The sequence below is a fragment of the Callithrix jacchus genome, chromosome 9 (genome assembly GCF_049354715.1).
Source record: "Callithrix jacchus isolate 240 chromosome 9, calJac240_pri, whole genome shotgun sequence".
NCBI lineage: Eukaryota > Metazoa > Chordata > Mammalia > Primates > Cebidae > Callithrix > Callithrix jacchus.
Genome location: NC_133510.1, coordinates 98,231,208 through 98,245,945, shown reverse-complemented (window position 1 = coordinate 98,245,945; position 14,738 = coordinate 98,231,208). Strand labels below are relative to the sequence as shown.

The following is a 14,738-nucleotide window of genomic DNA, read 5'->3' as shown; positions in this document are numbered from 1 at the left end:
CTGACCAACATGGAGAAACGCCATCTCTGCTAAAAATACAAAATTAGCCAGGCATGGTGGCACATGTCTGTAATCCCAACTACTCAGGAGGCTGAGGCGGGAGAATCAGGAGGCGGAGGTTGCAGTGAGCCAAGAACATGCCACTGCACCCCAGCCTGGGCAATAAGAATGAAAATCTCAATTGGTTTTAAGCTAGGTTTAAAACATCTCATTAGCCAAAATGTTTTTAGTCCAAAGAATGACATCGAGACATTTTAGAGATCTAAGATATATTAGAGATGATATCTTCTCCTAAAAACAAAGGCAAAAGCAGAAAGGTGAACTGTCCTCCCAAGGCAAGAGTGTGGGCACTGAGATTTTCTTAATTCTTTTTTAATTTTATGTAGAGACAGGGTTTCCCCATGTTGCCCAGACTAGGCTCGAACTCCTGGGATCAAGTGATCCTCCTGCCTTGGCCTCCCAAAGTGCTGGCATCACAGGCCTGATGTGTCCAGCCTGAGATTTTTTAAAGTTGGATTTTAAGTCTTAAATTTGCATCTTTCAAGCATGTTAATTACTTTGGATAATAAAACTCAAATGATTTAATCCTCCAACAACCTTGTGAGGTAAGTACTTTTATTTCCATTTTGGAGTTTGGATTGATTCCAAATGCACAGAATATGCAAGAGCAGGCAGGAGTGGTACTTCATGCATTTGAGGCAACTCCTGGAAACTTTGCTCTATTAAGTTTCAGGTTGAGAAGGGGAAGCATTCCTGCCTGACTCAATGTAAGTAGGTTTGTGCCTCCCACCAAGATATTGATAATAAGATGGTTTCTTTTGGAATCGTTTTAGAAAAGATCAGTGGAAATCCCCAGATAGAGCAGTCTATCAGTGCTATTCAAATAACCAGGCTATTGTCTTGTTTTTCAAGTTTTTCAAAGAAGTGTTTTCTTTTCTGGCCTGACTTTGGGTTTCTACAGGGTATTCTATTTAGGTGATCTCTTCCATCATTGCAGTAAAAAACTTACACCTTTATTCTTGTTAGTATTTTTTTAAGATCAATTCAAAACCGGATCTAAAAGAATGCATATGGTTATATAACAAAATCAGTGATTTATATAATTTAAGCCTAAATATTTGTAAATTTTGGCTGGGCATGGTGGCTCGCACTTGTAATCACAGCACTTTGGGAAGCTGAGGTGGGCAGATCGCTTGAGCCTCGGGGACCAAGACCAGCCTGGCCAACATGGCAAAAACCCGTCTCTACAAAAAATATAAAAATTAGCTGGGCGTGGTGGCATTCACCTGTAATCCCAGCTATTCAGGAGACAGAGGCAGGAGAATCACTTGAACCCAGGTGGTAAAGGTTGCAGTGAGCCGAGATTGCACCACTGCACTTGTTAAAATGTATGCCCTGAATGAAGATAACCCCTCTAAAAAGGCTTTGTTTGAGCAACATAGCTGTTTATTCACCTGGGTGCAGGTGGGCTGAGGCCGAAAAAGGGCATCAGCAAAGGGCAGTGGGATAGGAGTTGGTTTTATAGGTTTGAGATGGGCAGTAGAAAGTTACAGAAGTTACAGTTTAGGGCGGTTTTTTGCAAGCTGGGAGGGGGTCACAGGGTGTGGAGTCCAATGGCCTTATCAATTCGGGCGGGAATAAGGAACAATAGAGAATGTGTTAAAGTTAAGTAGGCACAGAGGTTGATCATTTCTTTCTCTTTGCATAGTCTTCTAGTTACTTTAGATTTTCCAGGAACTCATCTGGAGTATCCCTGCAGGTCACAGAGGTTAACATGCCGTCCATGGCACTGTCAATCAGCCCAAAAGACCTTACAGCACTCCAGCCTGGGCAACAGAGCAGGACTCTATCTCAAAAAAAAAAAAAAAAAGAAAGAATAAAGAAAAAAACTTGTAAATTTTGCTTTTGCATTGGCTACTCAAGGCCAGTTTATCAGGCCAGGTTCTATTTGAAGTTGGAAAGAATGGGAAGAAAACACACTGCTATCAGAGCAGTCTCAACTTACATTATTGCTTATCTCCTTCTTTCTCATCTCTTCAGGGTAGAGATTGTCTTTATTATCCTATTCCAGTGTCAGGCATAGATCCTGGAACACACAGGGACTCAGTCAACTGAAAGCTATAGTCAGGGAAAGGGAAAGTTGCTCTTTTTTATAAGTTTGAGAATCCCCATGCAGTAGCATCAATGAATGTTGGATGGACAGATGGATGGACGGATGGATGGATGGATGGATGGATGGATGGATGGATGGATGGATGGTTGGATGGATGTTTAAGAGTAAAAGCATTCTTTCAGTTATTCAGTCACAAAACTGTGGAAAGGACTGAAAGCCTTCCCTTTTCTCTTTCCTCCCTGTAGGATTTGCCAGTAAATTTTCCTCCACCTCTAGTTCCTGCTCCTTTTCTTTGTTATGCTCCATTCCAGGGCTTACTAAAGTCACGCTATTTTATAGCAATTTCTTGCTACTGGTCATGCTACTTCTTATCATCCCTCCATGTGGCCTCACACAGTTATTGCCTAATTTCTCTTCTAAGGACACATTTTCATTCTGTTTATTAGAAAAGTTGAAACCCCACTTATTCATAGTATAAAGACAACAGTTTATAACCCAGAATTATCTGAAGCTTTTTTTGCTTTGCTCTAGTAGGTATAGTAGGTTTCTCTCTATCTTTTGAAAGCTGTCTTTCAAAGCCAGATTCTCTCCTCTATTAATCACTCCTCCAACAAATATTTATAGAAGTTAGCCCTGAGCGGAACACTCACTGGCAGACAACACAGTGGTGGCCCCTGCCCTGATGGGACCTACAGTCTTCCTCTTTGAGGTTGTGCCCAATCACTCAGGCTCCCACTGAGCCTTCTCCTTCTCAATTCCTAAAAATTATGTTGATCTTTCCCTTTGTTTTGTGACTGAATCTTTTAGTTGTTTAATTATTCCATGGATCTGAGCTTTATCTTCTCAACTAGATTGTAAACCCCTTAAAGTCAGAGGCAGGGCTGGGCATGGTGGTTCATGCCTATAATCCCAGCACCGAGTTGGGAGGATCGCTTGAGCCCAGGAGTTTAGAGCCACCCTGTCAACATAATGAGACCCTGTCTCTGCAAAAGAAAAATTTAAAAATTAGCTGGGTGTGGTGATATAGGAAGGTCATCCCAGCTACTGGGGAAGCTGAGGCAGATGACCACGTGAGCCTAGGAGTTAAAGGCTGCAGTGAGCCATGATCGTGCCTGCTGTACTTTAGCCTGGGCCACAGAGCAAGACCCTATCTCAAAAAAATAAAGAAAGTTGGGGCAGACTTCAGTACAAGTAGCAGTCACAAAAGATATTCATTCAGTTTGAGAAAGTATATTCTGGCGATGTGTTATTTTTGTAAGGGCCACTTTTTATCTTTGAAGGGATCTTTTGTGCCTATAAAAATTTAAGGATTATGAAAAAATAAAGTCGCTTTTCTCTTTTTCCATCCAGAGATGGCTATCACAGATCCTTTTAGTTTTTTTTCCCTCTACCTGTGCTATATGTTGTATAACTTTTTTTTCAGTAAAAAGCCTTTCATTTGTGGAAGGTTATTACATTGGTGTTGAAACAGGTTGAATCAGTAAGGATCCTGGTAGAGAAAATATAATGAAAAATATAATTTAAAAATTCCTCTGAAAAGTCTTTTTCACTTCTACATTTACAAAAAAAACAATCCTTTGAACTTTGATTAAACGTGGATCAGCTGGTTTCTTTGATCTTGTTCAAAATATTTATGTTATATGAAAGGCTACTTTAGCAACATATAATACTACTTTTTCTCGTAGTCTTTGCCTTTAGTCTAGGATGATATTAACTCCCTCTAGGTTTTAGAAATCCAGGACTTCTCATGTTGATAGAAAATGAGATATTTGAAACATCTGTTAGAGTGTTCTGAAGCTATAAATTTGAGCTATGCACAGGCTAACAAGCACATGTAAAAAAGATCAGAATTAAATTAACAGATGACTCTTTTTAAAAACCCTTATGGAAACCTTCTGTTTAGTAAGTATTTATTTTAAAACCTGGGGTTAATTGTACATGTCAAAGTTATTTTAACACTTTCTCTAAGGCAGAACTTGATTTAAAAAAAAGTAGGGCTGTCCTGGACTCCAAGCAAGGAATATAGTTATCTAGTTTCTGATGAATCCAAAGGTCTCTGATATAAGGCAGTTCCATTGATGTAAATTAGGAAGATAACACTATTCAGAATTCTGAATTCATGTTATATAATTTGCTCAGCTCTTGTTCTGTTGAAATGTGTGTATTTATTTATATTTGAGACCGAGTCTCACTCTGTCACCCTGGCTGGAGCATAGTGGTGTGATCTCAGCTCACTACAACCTCCACCTTCTGGGTTCAAGCAATTCTCCCGCCTCCGCCTTCCAAGTAGCTGGTATTACAGGCTCCCCCTGGCCATACCCCACCACTCCCCCTATCCCTGCCTGGTTAGTGTGTGTGCATGTGCATGCGATCTCAGCTCACTGCAGCCTCTGCCTCCTGGATTCAAGCAATTCTCCTGCCTCAGCCTTCTGAGTAGCTGGGATCACAGGCATGCACCACCACACCCTGCTAATTTTTTTGTATTTTTAGTGGAGACAGGGTTTCATCATATTGGCTAGGGTGGTCTCGAACTCCTGACCTTGTGATCCAGGCACCTTGGCCAACCAAAGTGCTGGGATTACAGGTCTGAGCCACCATGCCTGGCCTAATTGTTATATTTTTAGCAGAGATGGGATTTCGCTATGTTGGCTAGGCTGGTCTCAAACTCCTGACCTCAAGTGACCCACCTGCCTCAGCCTCCCAAAGTACTGGGATTACAGGCATGAGCCACTGTGCCTGGCCTCTTTTCTTTTTTTTTTTTTTTTTCCCAAAAGGAACCATTGTTACTTTTTATAATTGCCTCTTATGCTTTCTTGTCAGATGCCTTTGAAGCAGGTGTTTTCTGGGCTGGAGCTTTTTGACCCTTCAGAGCTTTTAGGGTACTGCCTTCTGACCTATGGCTTTCTGAGCTGGAGCCTTCTTGCTCTCAGCGGTCATCTTTTTTGCTAGAACTTTAGCAGCAGCTGTAGAAGCAGCAGCACTCTTAGCAGCAGGTGCTTTTTTGGGAGAAACTTTCAGGAGAGCTGCCTTTCGAAGCTTCTTAACTTCATTCTTGATGAGTCTGTTCCTCATTTTCTTTGCCTTCACAACTTGAAAATGATAAAAATCTGTCATCTTGGTTTTCCTTTCTCTGGCTTCGATCTTCTTGGCTCATCGTGTGGCTGCCCATTTTGTATTGATGTCTGCCTTCTGCCAGGCTTGTTGGACATATTTCTGGCCGGCACCTTGTGGAAACTTGAGGATGAAATCAGTGAGCTTCATGCACTTGAAAGGCATGGCCTGTCTCCTCACTTGACTGCAAGGTCCACCAACCAAAGCCTTATTCTGATCAATAGTATCTATGATCACCACGATGAATTTTTATTTGTTTGTTTGAGACCGAGTCTCACTCTGTCACCAGGCTGGAGTGCAGTGGTGCAATCTCTGCTCATTGCAACCTCCGACTTCCTGGTTCAAGCAATTCTTCTGCCTCAGCCTCTCGAGTAGCTGGGATTACAGGCACATGCCACCACACCCAGCTAATTTTTGTATTTTTAGTAGAGACGGGGTTTCACCATGTTGGCCAGGATGGTCTTGATCTCCTGACCTCATGATCCACCCGCCTCCGCCTCCCAAAGTGCTCGTATTATAGGCATGAGCCACCGCGCCCGGCCACGATGAATTTTCTAGCATGAGGTTCAAAGGAGACATAGGCTATCCAACCAACCTCCAAAAAGCGCCTGAACACCATGTTGACGGTGTTTGGCAAGAAGGAATTTATTTTTAATTGTAGTTTTGAACAAGGTATTTTGAGAGATGATATTGAATAAATTGTATCTAGGTATTCACAAAATACAAATATTGATTGATTGATTGATTGATTGAGACATGGTCTTGCTCTGTTGCCCAGGTTGGAGTGTGGTGGCAGGATCAAGGCTTATTGCAACTTCAACCTTCCAGACTCAAGAGATCCTCCCACTTCAGCCTCCCAAGTAGCTGTGGCTACAGGCATGCACCAGCACACCTGGCTAATTTTTTCTATTTTTTGTAGAGATAGGATCTCACTGTGTTGCCCAGGCTGGTCTTAAATTCCTTGGTTCAGGGGATCCTTCCGCCTCAGCCTTCTAAAGTATGGGAATTATAGACATGAGCCGTTGCACCCAGCTGTCCATGAAATGTTTTAATGCTATGGAAAGTGTTTAGGGTATGTAACGTAAGAACATTTCATCATTGCTTCTTGGCTTTTTGGCTAAGATCAAGTGTGGCACATTTCATCTGCCTGTTCTATTAGCTTGGAGCTTTTAAATGTAATCTTAGTTTCTCTGTAGAACAGGGGTTCTTAATTTTTTTTGGTGCCTAGATTCCTCTGGCAATCTGATACGGCGTATGAGTCCTTCTCAGAATAATTTTTTTTAAGTGCTGAAAAAACTTCATAAGATTAAAGGGGAAACCAATTGGGCTGAAATACAATTATTAAAAAAAATATTTTGTTTTGCTATACCACAATCACAGTAATAAGATATTTTTAAATCATAACATAGTAATTAATGAATGTATTTCTTTAGTACTACACTAAATCAGATCTGGTGGCAGATGTAATAACTACCATGATTTTGAAGTAGGAGGGAGAGGAATGCTGAGAGTGGTAAGATGTCTGCCACAAATGTAATATGCTATAAAAATATCTGTGGTGATAAAGTCACAAATATCACTAATACTGTTGTGGTTTGCACCTGCATTTATGATGGAAGGAAAAACTATATTTCAACCAGAAGTTAGTGAAAATCGGGTTTGTTTGATTGCATGTCTTTTAGCCATCCAAGTTTGTAGATACTCCGAATTCTACCCATAGACATTGCTACAAATCCATTCTTTTTCCAATTCTAAGTGCAGATCTGACCCAGATTTATTACAAGTAGCCGAATGCCTCTGTTGCTGGGACTTGTCTTGGCAGAGGTATAGCAAGCAGAATCTGTTGCTAAAGTTCCTCTCACAATTTTTGTCAGAATCGTGGGCTCTCATCAGGACCTCTTTCAGTTGGAGAAAATACTGAAGTTTAGTCAAATTTGAACTGTGGTGCTTATATTTGCTTTATTCTTCACTTGGCTGTTGGATAATAAAATGTGGTTATTTCCCTAAACCTAATTTTGTTTTGTTGATAGGGTAGTACAGACCAAATATGGGTAAGAGCTTCTTTTAAGTGTGGCTTGACTGTGCCAAGACATTTCCATACACATAGGATTCCTGCTTGATAAAGTGGCAGCTTTAACAACTAGAAAATGTATCCACTAAGAAAAGCAGCGTCAGGCCAGGTGCAGTGGCTAACACCTGTAATCCCAGCTCTTTGGGAGGCTGAGGCACAAGGATCATTTGAGCTGAGGAGTTTGAGACCAGCCTGGGCAACTAAAAAAAAAAAAAAAATTAGCTTTGCATGGTGGCATACACCTGTCGTTTCAGGTACTCAGGAGGCTGAGGCAGGAGGACCATTTGAACCCAGGAGGTCAAGGTTGATTGAGGCTGCAGTGAGCCACAGCACTCCAGACTGGGCAACAGAGGGAAACCCTGACTCAAATAAAAAAAGAAAGAAAGAAAGGAAAGAAAATGAAAGAGAGAGAGAGAGAAATGAAAGAAAGAGAGAAAGAAATAGAAAAGAAAGAAAAAGAAAAGCAGCCTCAGACAAGTCAAGTCAAAATAATGTATATTGACTTTTGCAGTTTGCCTCTCCTTAGGACATTCTGGATATGCCTAGCTGGACTATCGCACTAAAAAGGAACCTGTGGAGATAGGTTCTATCATGGGATCTGTGTCAAAATTTTACCATACGATGAGCCTGGAGTTGGGTTTGGTGGTTTGTGAGTTCTGTGGGGATGCCACCTCATGACCAGGGTTGTGTCCAAGGCTAGGATAGACCAGGGCTTCCTTACAAAATTCTTGCACAAGGATGCCTGCCTGTGGTTCAAATCCACCCTGCACTTTGCTTGCCATGTTTTGTGTCCTGGTGAGAAGGTGCATTGGCTCAGTGAAGAGACCTTTTCTGATTTACAGAAAGGCAACCTGAGATCCCAGAAAGATCATGTTGTTTCTCTTTTTTTTCTTTTTGACACAAAGTCTTGCTCTGTCACACAGGCTAGAGTGCAGTGGTTCGATCTTGCCTCACCGCATCCTCCACTTCCCAGGTTCAAGTGATTCTCGTACCTTAGAAGCTCCCAAGTAGCTGGGACTGCAGGCACGCACCACCACACCCAGCTAATTGTTGTATTTTTATTAGAGACGAGGTTTCACCATGTGGACCAGGCTGGTCTCGAATTCCTAACCTCGAGTGATCTCCCCACCTTGGCCTCCCAAAGTGCTGGGATTACAGGCATGAGCCAGTGTACCCCACCGGACATACATTTTCTAATTTAGGCAAGCACCACATCTATAAGAGTCCGCCCTAGGCCATGTGCATATTCAAAGACTAGAATAGAATGAGTGTTTGAGAAGCAGAAGAACTGGAGCCAAAGGCAGAGCACTTTCTTTTTTTTTTGAGACAGAGTCTCATTCTGTTGCCCAGGTTGGAGTGCAATGGCACGATCTTGACTTACTGCAACCTCCGCCTCCCAGGTTCAGTAATTCTTACACCTCAGCCTCCGGAATAGCTGGAATTACAGGTATGCGCCACCACACTCAGCTAATTTTTTAATTTTTAGTAAAGACAGGGTTTCACCATGTTGGCCAGGCTGGTCTCAAACTCCTGACCTCAGGTGATCGCCTGCTTCAGCCTTCCAAAGTGCTGGGATTACAGGCCTGAGCCAGCGCCCCTGGCATATTAGATCTTGTTTTAGGTGCTGGGGCTATAATTGATTAAATCACGCTTTCTGTCCTCAGGAAGGCCACAGTTTTAGCATTTGTGCATAAAATGATACCTTATACTATAGTAACATTTGCTTAGCTTCTAATATATTCATGATATTACATATTCTCATTAAGATTAACTTAGAATTTTGGAGTTTTATCATTACCTCTCAAAATGGTTTTGTTTATAGAAATAAATAGTAAACATTGTTAAATAATATCCTGGGAGACAAATGCCAGTCAATGCTATTCTTTTTTTTTGGGGGGAGGAAGGGAGGAAGGCAGGAAGGGAGGGAAGGAGGAAGAGAGGAAGGCAGGAAGGGAGGGAAGGAGGAAGGGAGGAAGGCAGGAAGGGAGGGAAGGAGGAAGGGAGGAAGGCAGGAAGGGAGGGAAGGAGGAAGGGAGGAAGGCAGGAAGGGAGGGAAGGAGGAAGGGAGGAAGGCAGGAAGGGAGGGAAGGAGGAAGGGAGGAAGGAAGGAAGGAAGGAAGGAAGGGAGGGAGGGAGGGAGGGAGGGAGGGAGGGAGGAAGGGAGGAATGGGGGAGGGAAGGGAAGGAGGGAGGGAGGGAGGGAAGGGAAGGAAGGAAATCAAGCAATGAGAGAGACATTGCCGACCTGGATCTAGAGGTTTACAAGTTGATTTATTTTTTATTTTTTATTAATTTTTTTTTTTTTTTGAGAGAAGGAAAGAAAAAAAATGAGTAAAGGAAAGGGAGAGAGTACATCTCCGGCCGCCGCGCCGCCTGGCTCTCGTATTCCTTGTTCTCGGCAGGCTGTGGGGCCTTCGCACCGTGGCCGTTAGTCATGTCTGATTCTGGAAGTTACAGTCAGTCTGGGGGTGAGCAGCAAAGTTATTCTTCCTTTGGAAATCAAGGCAACCAAGGCTATGGACAAACACCACAAAGCTATTCTGGCTATGGGCAAACAACTGATTCCTCTTATGGACCGAACTACAGTGGTTACTCCAGTTATGGACAAAGTCAGTCAGGTTATTCACAGTCCTATGGTGGTTATGAGAATCAAAAGCAGAGCTCGTATGGCCAGCAGTCATATAATAACCAGGGACAGCAGCAAAACATGGAATCATCAGGAAGCCAAGGTGGAAGAGCACCTTCCTATGACCAGTCAGACTATGGTCAACAAGATTCATATGACCAGCAGTCAGGCTATGATCAACATCAAGGCTCATATGATGAGCAGTCAAATTATGATCAGCAGCATGATTCCTATAATCAAAACCAGCAGTCCTATCATTCACAAAGGGAAAATTACAGCCACCACACACAAGATGACCGTCGTGATGTGAGTAGGTATGGAGAAGATAATAGAGGATATGGCGGGTCACAGGGAGGAGGTAGAGGGCATGGGGGATATGACAAGGATGGAAGAGGTCCTATGACAGGATCAAGTGGTGGTGACCGCGGTGGCTTCAAAAATTTTGGTGGTCACAGGGATTATGGACCCAGAAGAGATGCTGATTCAGAGTCTGATAATTCGGATAACAACACAATCTTTGTGCAAGGACTTGGGGAAGGTGTCTCTACAGATCAGGTTGGAGAGTTCTTTAAACAAATAGGAATTATCAAGACAAATAAGAAGACTGGAAAACCAATGATAAACCTTTATACAGACAAGGACACAGGGAAGCCAAAGGGGGAGGCAACAGTGTCATTCGATGACCCTCCTTCAGCTAAGGCAGCCATTGACTGGTTTGATGGAAAAGAATTCCATGGCAACATCATTAAAGTATCCTTTGCCACTAGAAGACCTGAATTCATGAAAGGAGGTGGAAGTGGAGGTGGGCGGCGAGGACGTGGAGGATATAGAGGTCGTGGAGGTTTTCAGGGGAGAGGCGGAGACCCCAAAAGTGGGGATTGGGTTTGTCCTAATCCGTCATGTGGAAATATGAACTTTGCTCGAAGGAATTCCTGCAATCAGTGCAATGAGCCTAGACCAGAGGACTCTCGTCCTTCAGGAGGAGATTTCCGGGGGAGAGGCTACGGGGGAGAGAGGGGCTACAGAGGTCGTGGGGGCAGAGGTGGAGACCGAGGCGGCTATGGTGGAGACAGAAGTGGGGGAGGCTATGGTGGAGACAGAAGCAGTGGTGGTGGCTACAGCGGAGATAGAACTGGGGGGGCTGTGGTGAAGACAGAAGTGGGGGTGGCTATGGTGGGGACAGAGGTGGAGGCTATGGTGGGGACAGAGGAGGCGGCTATGGAGGAGATCGAGGAGGTTATGGAGGAGATCGAGGAGGTTATGGAGGAGACAGAAGCCGGGGGGGCTATGGAGGAGACCGTGGTGGTGGCAGTGGCTACGGTGGAGACCGAAATGGAGGCTATGGAGGAGACAGGAGTGGTGGCGGCTGTGGAGGAGACCGAGGTGGGGGCTATGGAGGAGACAGAGGTGGCTATGGAGGCAAAATGGGAGGAAGAAACGACTACAGAAATGATCAGCACAACCGACCATACTGATGACTGTTTTGAATGTTCCTTTGTCTCTGACATGATCCATAGTGAAATTGCCAGAGTTTTGCCTGCTACTTTCCTCGTGGCCTCTTCTTGGGTAGTGAAATTAAGTGACATTTGGATTTTTATTTGGGTGGGAGGGGTGGGACAGTTTTTCTTTTAGAAGTGTCCGTTGAGATTTCCCCTTTTAGTTTCCAACCTTCTCCCCAACCCTTGGAGCTAAATGCGTTGTAAAATATTGCCAAAATGAAAAGTGTTTTGTAATACTGCAATAAAGACTGCTTGTTTTTGTGGAAAAAAAAAGGAGAGGGAGAAAGAGGAAGAGAAAGAAGGAGGGTGAATGGAAATATTGCTTTATTCTGAAAAAAAAATGGGTATTAATAATGGCCAATCAATGTTTCATTTAAACCTATGAGTAGGTGTGATGTGGTATTGACAAGAATGTATATTTTGTGTATTTGAAGTGGAGAGCTCTATAAATATTTATTAAGTTTACTTGTTCCGGATCTGAGTTTGAGTCCTTGATATCCTTATTAATTTTCTGTCTCATTGAATCTAAGTCTCTATGTATCTGGGTGTTAGGATCGTTAGCTCTTGTTGTATTGATCCTTTGACCACTCTATCTTTGTTGCTTTAAAATCTGTTTTATCCGATACGAGAATTGCAACTCATGCTTTTTGTTTATTTATTTATTTATTTTTGCTCTCCATTTGGTTGGTAAATCTTTCTCCATCCCTTTGTTTTGAGTCTTTGTGTATCCTTGCATGTGAAACAGGTCTGGATGTTAACATGCCGTTGGGTTTTGGCTGTGTCTTTTGATTGGGGGATTCAGTCGATTTAAATTTAGGGTTACTGCCATTTGATGTTAACTGGCTGTTTTATCCATTCATTGATGTAAATTCTTTTTTATGTTGGTGCTCTTTATTTTTGGTATATTTTTAGAAAGGCTAATACTGGTTGTTTCTTTCTGTGTGTAATGCTTCTTTACAAGAAACTCTTGTAAAGCAGGCCTGGTGGTAATAAAATCTCTGAGTACTTGCTTGTTCGTAAAAGATTTAATTTTTCCTTCAGTTGTGAAGCTTAGTTTGGCTGGATATGAAATTCTGGGCTGAAGGTTCTGTTCTTTGAGGATGTTGAATATTGGCCCCCACTCTCTTCTGGCTTGTAGAGTTTCTGCTGAGAGATCTGCTGTAAGTCTGATAGGCTTGCCTTTGTGGGTAACCTGACCTTTCTCTCTGGCTGCCCTTTGTATTTTCTCCTTCGTTTCAACCCTGGTGAATCTAACGATTATGTGCCTTGGGGTTGCTCTTCTTGAGGAATATCTTTTGGTGTTCTCTGTATTACCTGGGGTTGAATATTGACCTGCTTTGCTAGTTCAGGAAAATTTTCCTGAATAATATCCTGAAGGGTATTTTCCAGCTTGGATTCATTCTCTCCATCGCATTCAGGTACACCTATCAAACGTAAATTTGGTCTTTTCACATAGTCCCACATTTCTTGTAGACTTTGCTCATTCCTTTTTATCCTTTGTTCTCTAATCTTGTCTTGTTTTATTTCATTAAGTTGGACTTTGACCTCTGATATCCTTTCTTCTGCTTGAACAATTCGAGTGTTTAAACCTGTGCATACTTCTTGGAGTTCCTGTATTGTATTCTTCAGTTCTATTAATTCACTTATATTCCTCTCTAAGTTGTCTATTCTCAATAGGATTTCATCAAACCTTTTTTCAAAGTTCTTAGTTTCTTTACGTTGGGCTACAACATGTTCTTTTAACTCACAGAAGTTTCTTATTATCCATTCCTTGAAGGGTGATTCTGTTACTGGGATGCGCTCGTTCTCCATCAAGCCTTGTTCCATTGTTGATGTGGAACTGTGATCATCTTTAGAGGGAGAGGCGTTCTGATTTTGAGTATTCTCCGCCTTTTTACGCTGGTTTCTTCCCATCATTGTAAATTTATCCTCCTGTCGTCTTTGAAATTACCAGCTTTCAGATTAGGTCTCTTGAGTGGACGTCCAAGTTGTTAGTTCCCAGGGCCAGAACAGCAGCATTAAGATTGATGGTGCTTTTCTGCCCAGGATTCTCCTGTCTGGCTTCCTTCTTGTGTCCGAAATAGGCGACTCTGCCTTCCCGGGGCTCCAAACCTCCGTCAGAAGGGGAACCAGTCTCGTTTACTCTGTGCCGAGGTGCCGTCACAGCCACTGCACCGGCCTCAGGAGTCGTGCTGGGGGCCCGTGTGGGTCCTCCAAACCTCGGTCCAAAGGGAAGCCAGCCCTGTTTGCTCTGCTCCAAGAGCTGCTGCGCCGAGGTGCCTGCGAAACCGCTGCGCCGGCCACAAGAGTCATGCTGGTGACCCGTGTGACTCCTGCACTGGGGATCTTCTGCTCCGTGAGCGACCTGAATTTGTCTGAAAGTGTTGCGTCCTCTAGTTCTCTGCGCTTTAACTGAGAGCTGCAATCCCCAGATGTTAGCGATCGGCCATCTTGGATCCTCCTCCCAGTCAATACTATTCTAAGGCATCAACAAGTAAAGATCCACAATACCATGGCAAGAATAGAGCTATTGATTTATTATAAAAGGAATTATTCTTCATGGACTAAGGAAGTAACTTGAAATAGACATTGTTTATAAGAATATTATGTATGACAAAGTAGGAAACACAATACAATAAAAAAATAAAAGGTTGGGTTTTTTTGTTTTCTTTTGAGACGGAGTTTCACTCTTGTTGCCCAGTCTGGAGTGCAGTGGCACAATCTTGGCTCACCGCAACCTCTGCCTCCCAGGTTCAAGCAATTCTCTTGCCTCAGCCTCCTCAGTAGCTGGGATTACAGGCATGCGCCACCATGCCCAGCTAATTTTGTATTTTTAATAGAATTCAGGGTTTCTCCATGTTGGTCAGGCAGCTCTCAAGGTTGTTTATTAAATAACCTGTTAATAATTGAAAAATAGGGCCGGGCGCGGTGGCTCAAGCCTGTAATCCCAGCACTTTGGGAGGCCGAGGCGGGTGGATCACGAGGTCAAGAGATCGAGACCATCCTGGTCAACATGGTGAAACCACGCCTCTACTAAAAATACAAAAAATTAGCTGGGCACGGTGGCGCGTGCCTGTAATCCCAGCTACTCAGGAGGCTGAGGCAGGAGAATTGCCTGAACCCAGGAGGCGGAGGTTGCGTGCAGTGAGCCGAGATGGCGCCATTGCACTCCAGCCTGAGAAACAAGTGCGAAACTCCATCTCAAAAAAAATAAAAAAATGATTGAAAAATAATCAGCCTGGCCAACATGGTACAGCCTTGTTTCTTCTAAAAGTACAAAAATTTGCTGGGTGTGGTAACACACGTAGCTACTCCCAG

At 43.1% G+C, this 14,738-nt stretch overlaps 2 protein-coding genes and 1 pseudogene across 2 annotated transcripts in view; 2 read left to right on the top strand and 1 right to left on the bottom strand.

The window, feature by feature from the left end:
* FGD6 (FYVE, RhoGEF and PH domain containing 6) overlaps nucleotides 1–14,738 on the top strand; it is a 150,696-nt gene that overhangs the window by 85,692 nt on the left and 50,266 nt on the right. The window lies entirely within an intron of this gene.
* On the bottom strand, nucleotides 4,917–5,843 carry LOC100408558 (large ribosomal subunit protein eL14-like; annotated as a pseudogene).
* Nucleotides 9,644–11,693, top strand: LOC108593199 (TATA-binding protein-associated factor 2N). Its single transcript, XM_035257335.3, is given in 2 exon segments — nucleotides 9,644–11,062; nucleotides 11,065–11,693. Coding segments are annotated over 2 exon segments (1,665 nt in total). The 5' UTR covers nucleotides 9,644–9,729; the 3' UTR covers nucleotides 11,397–11,693.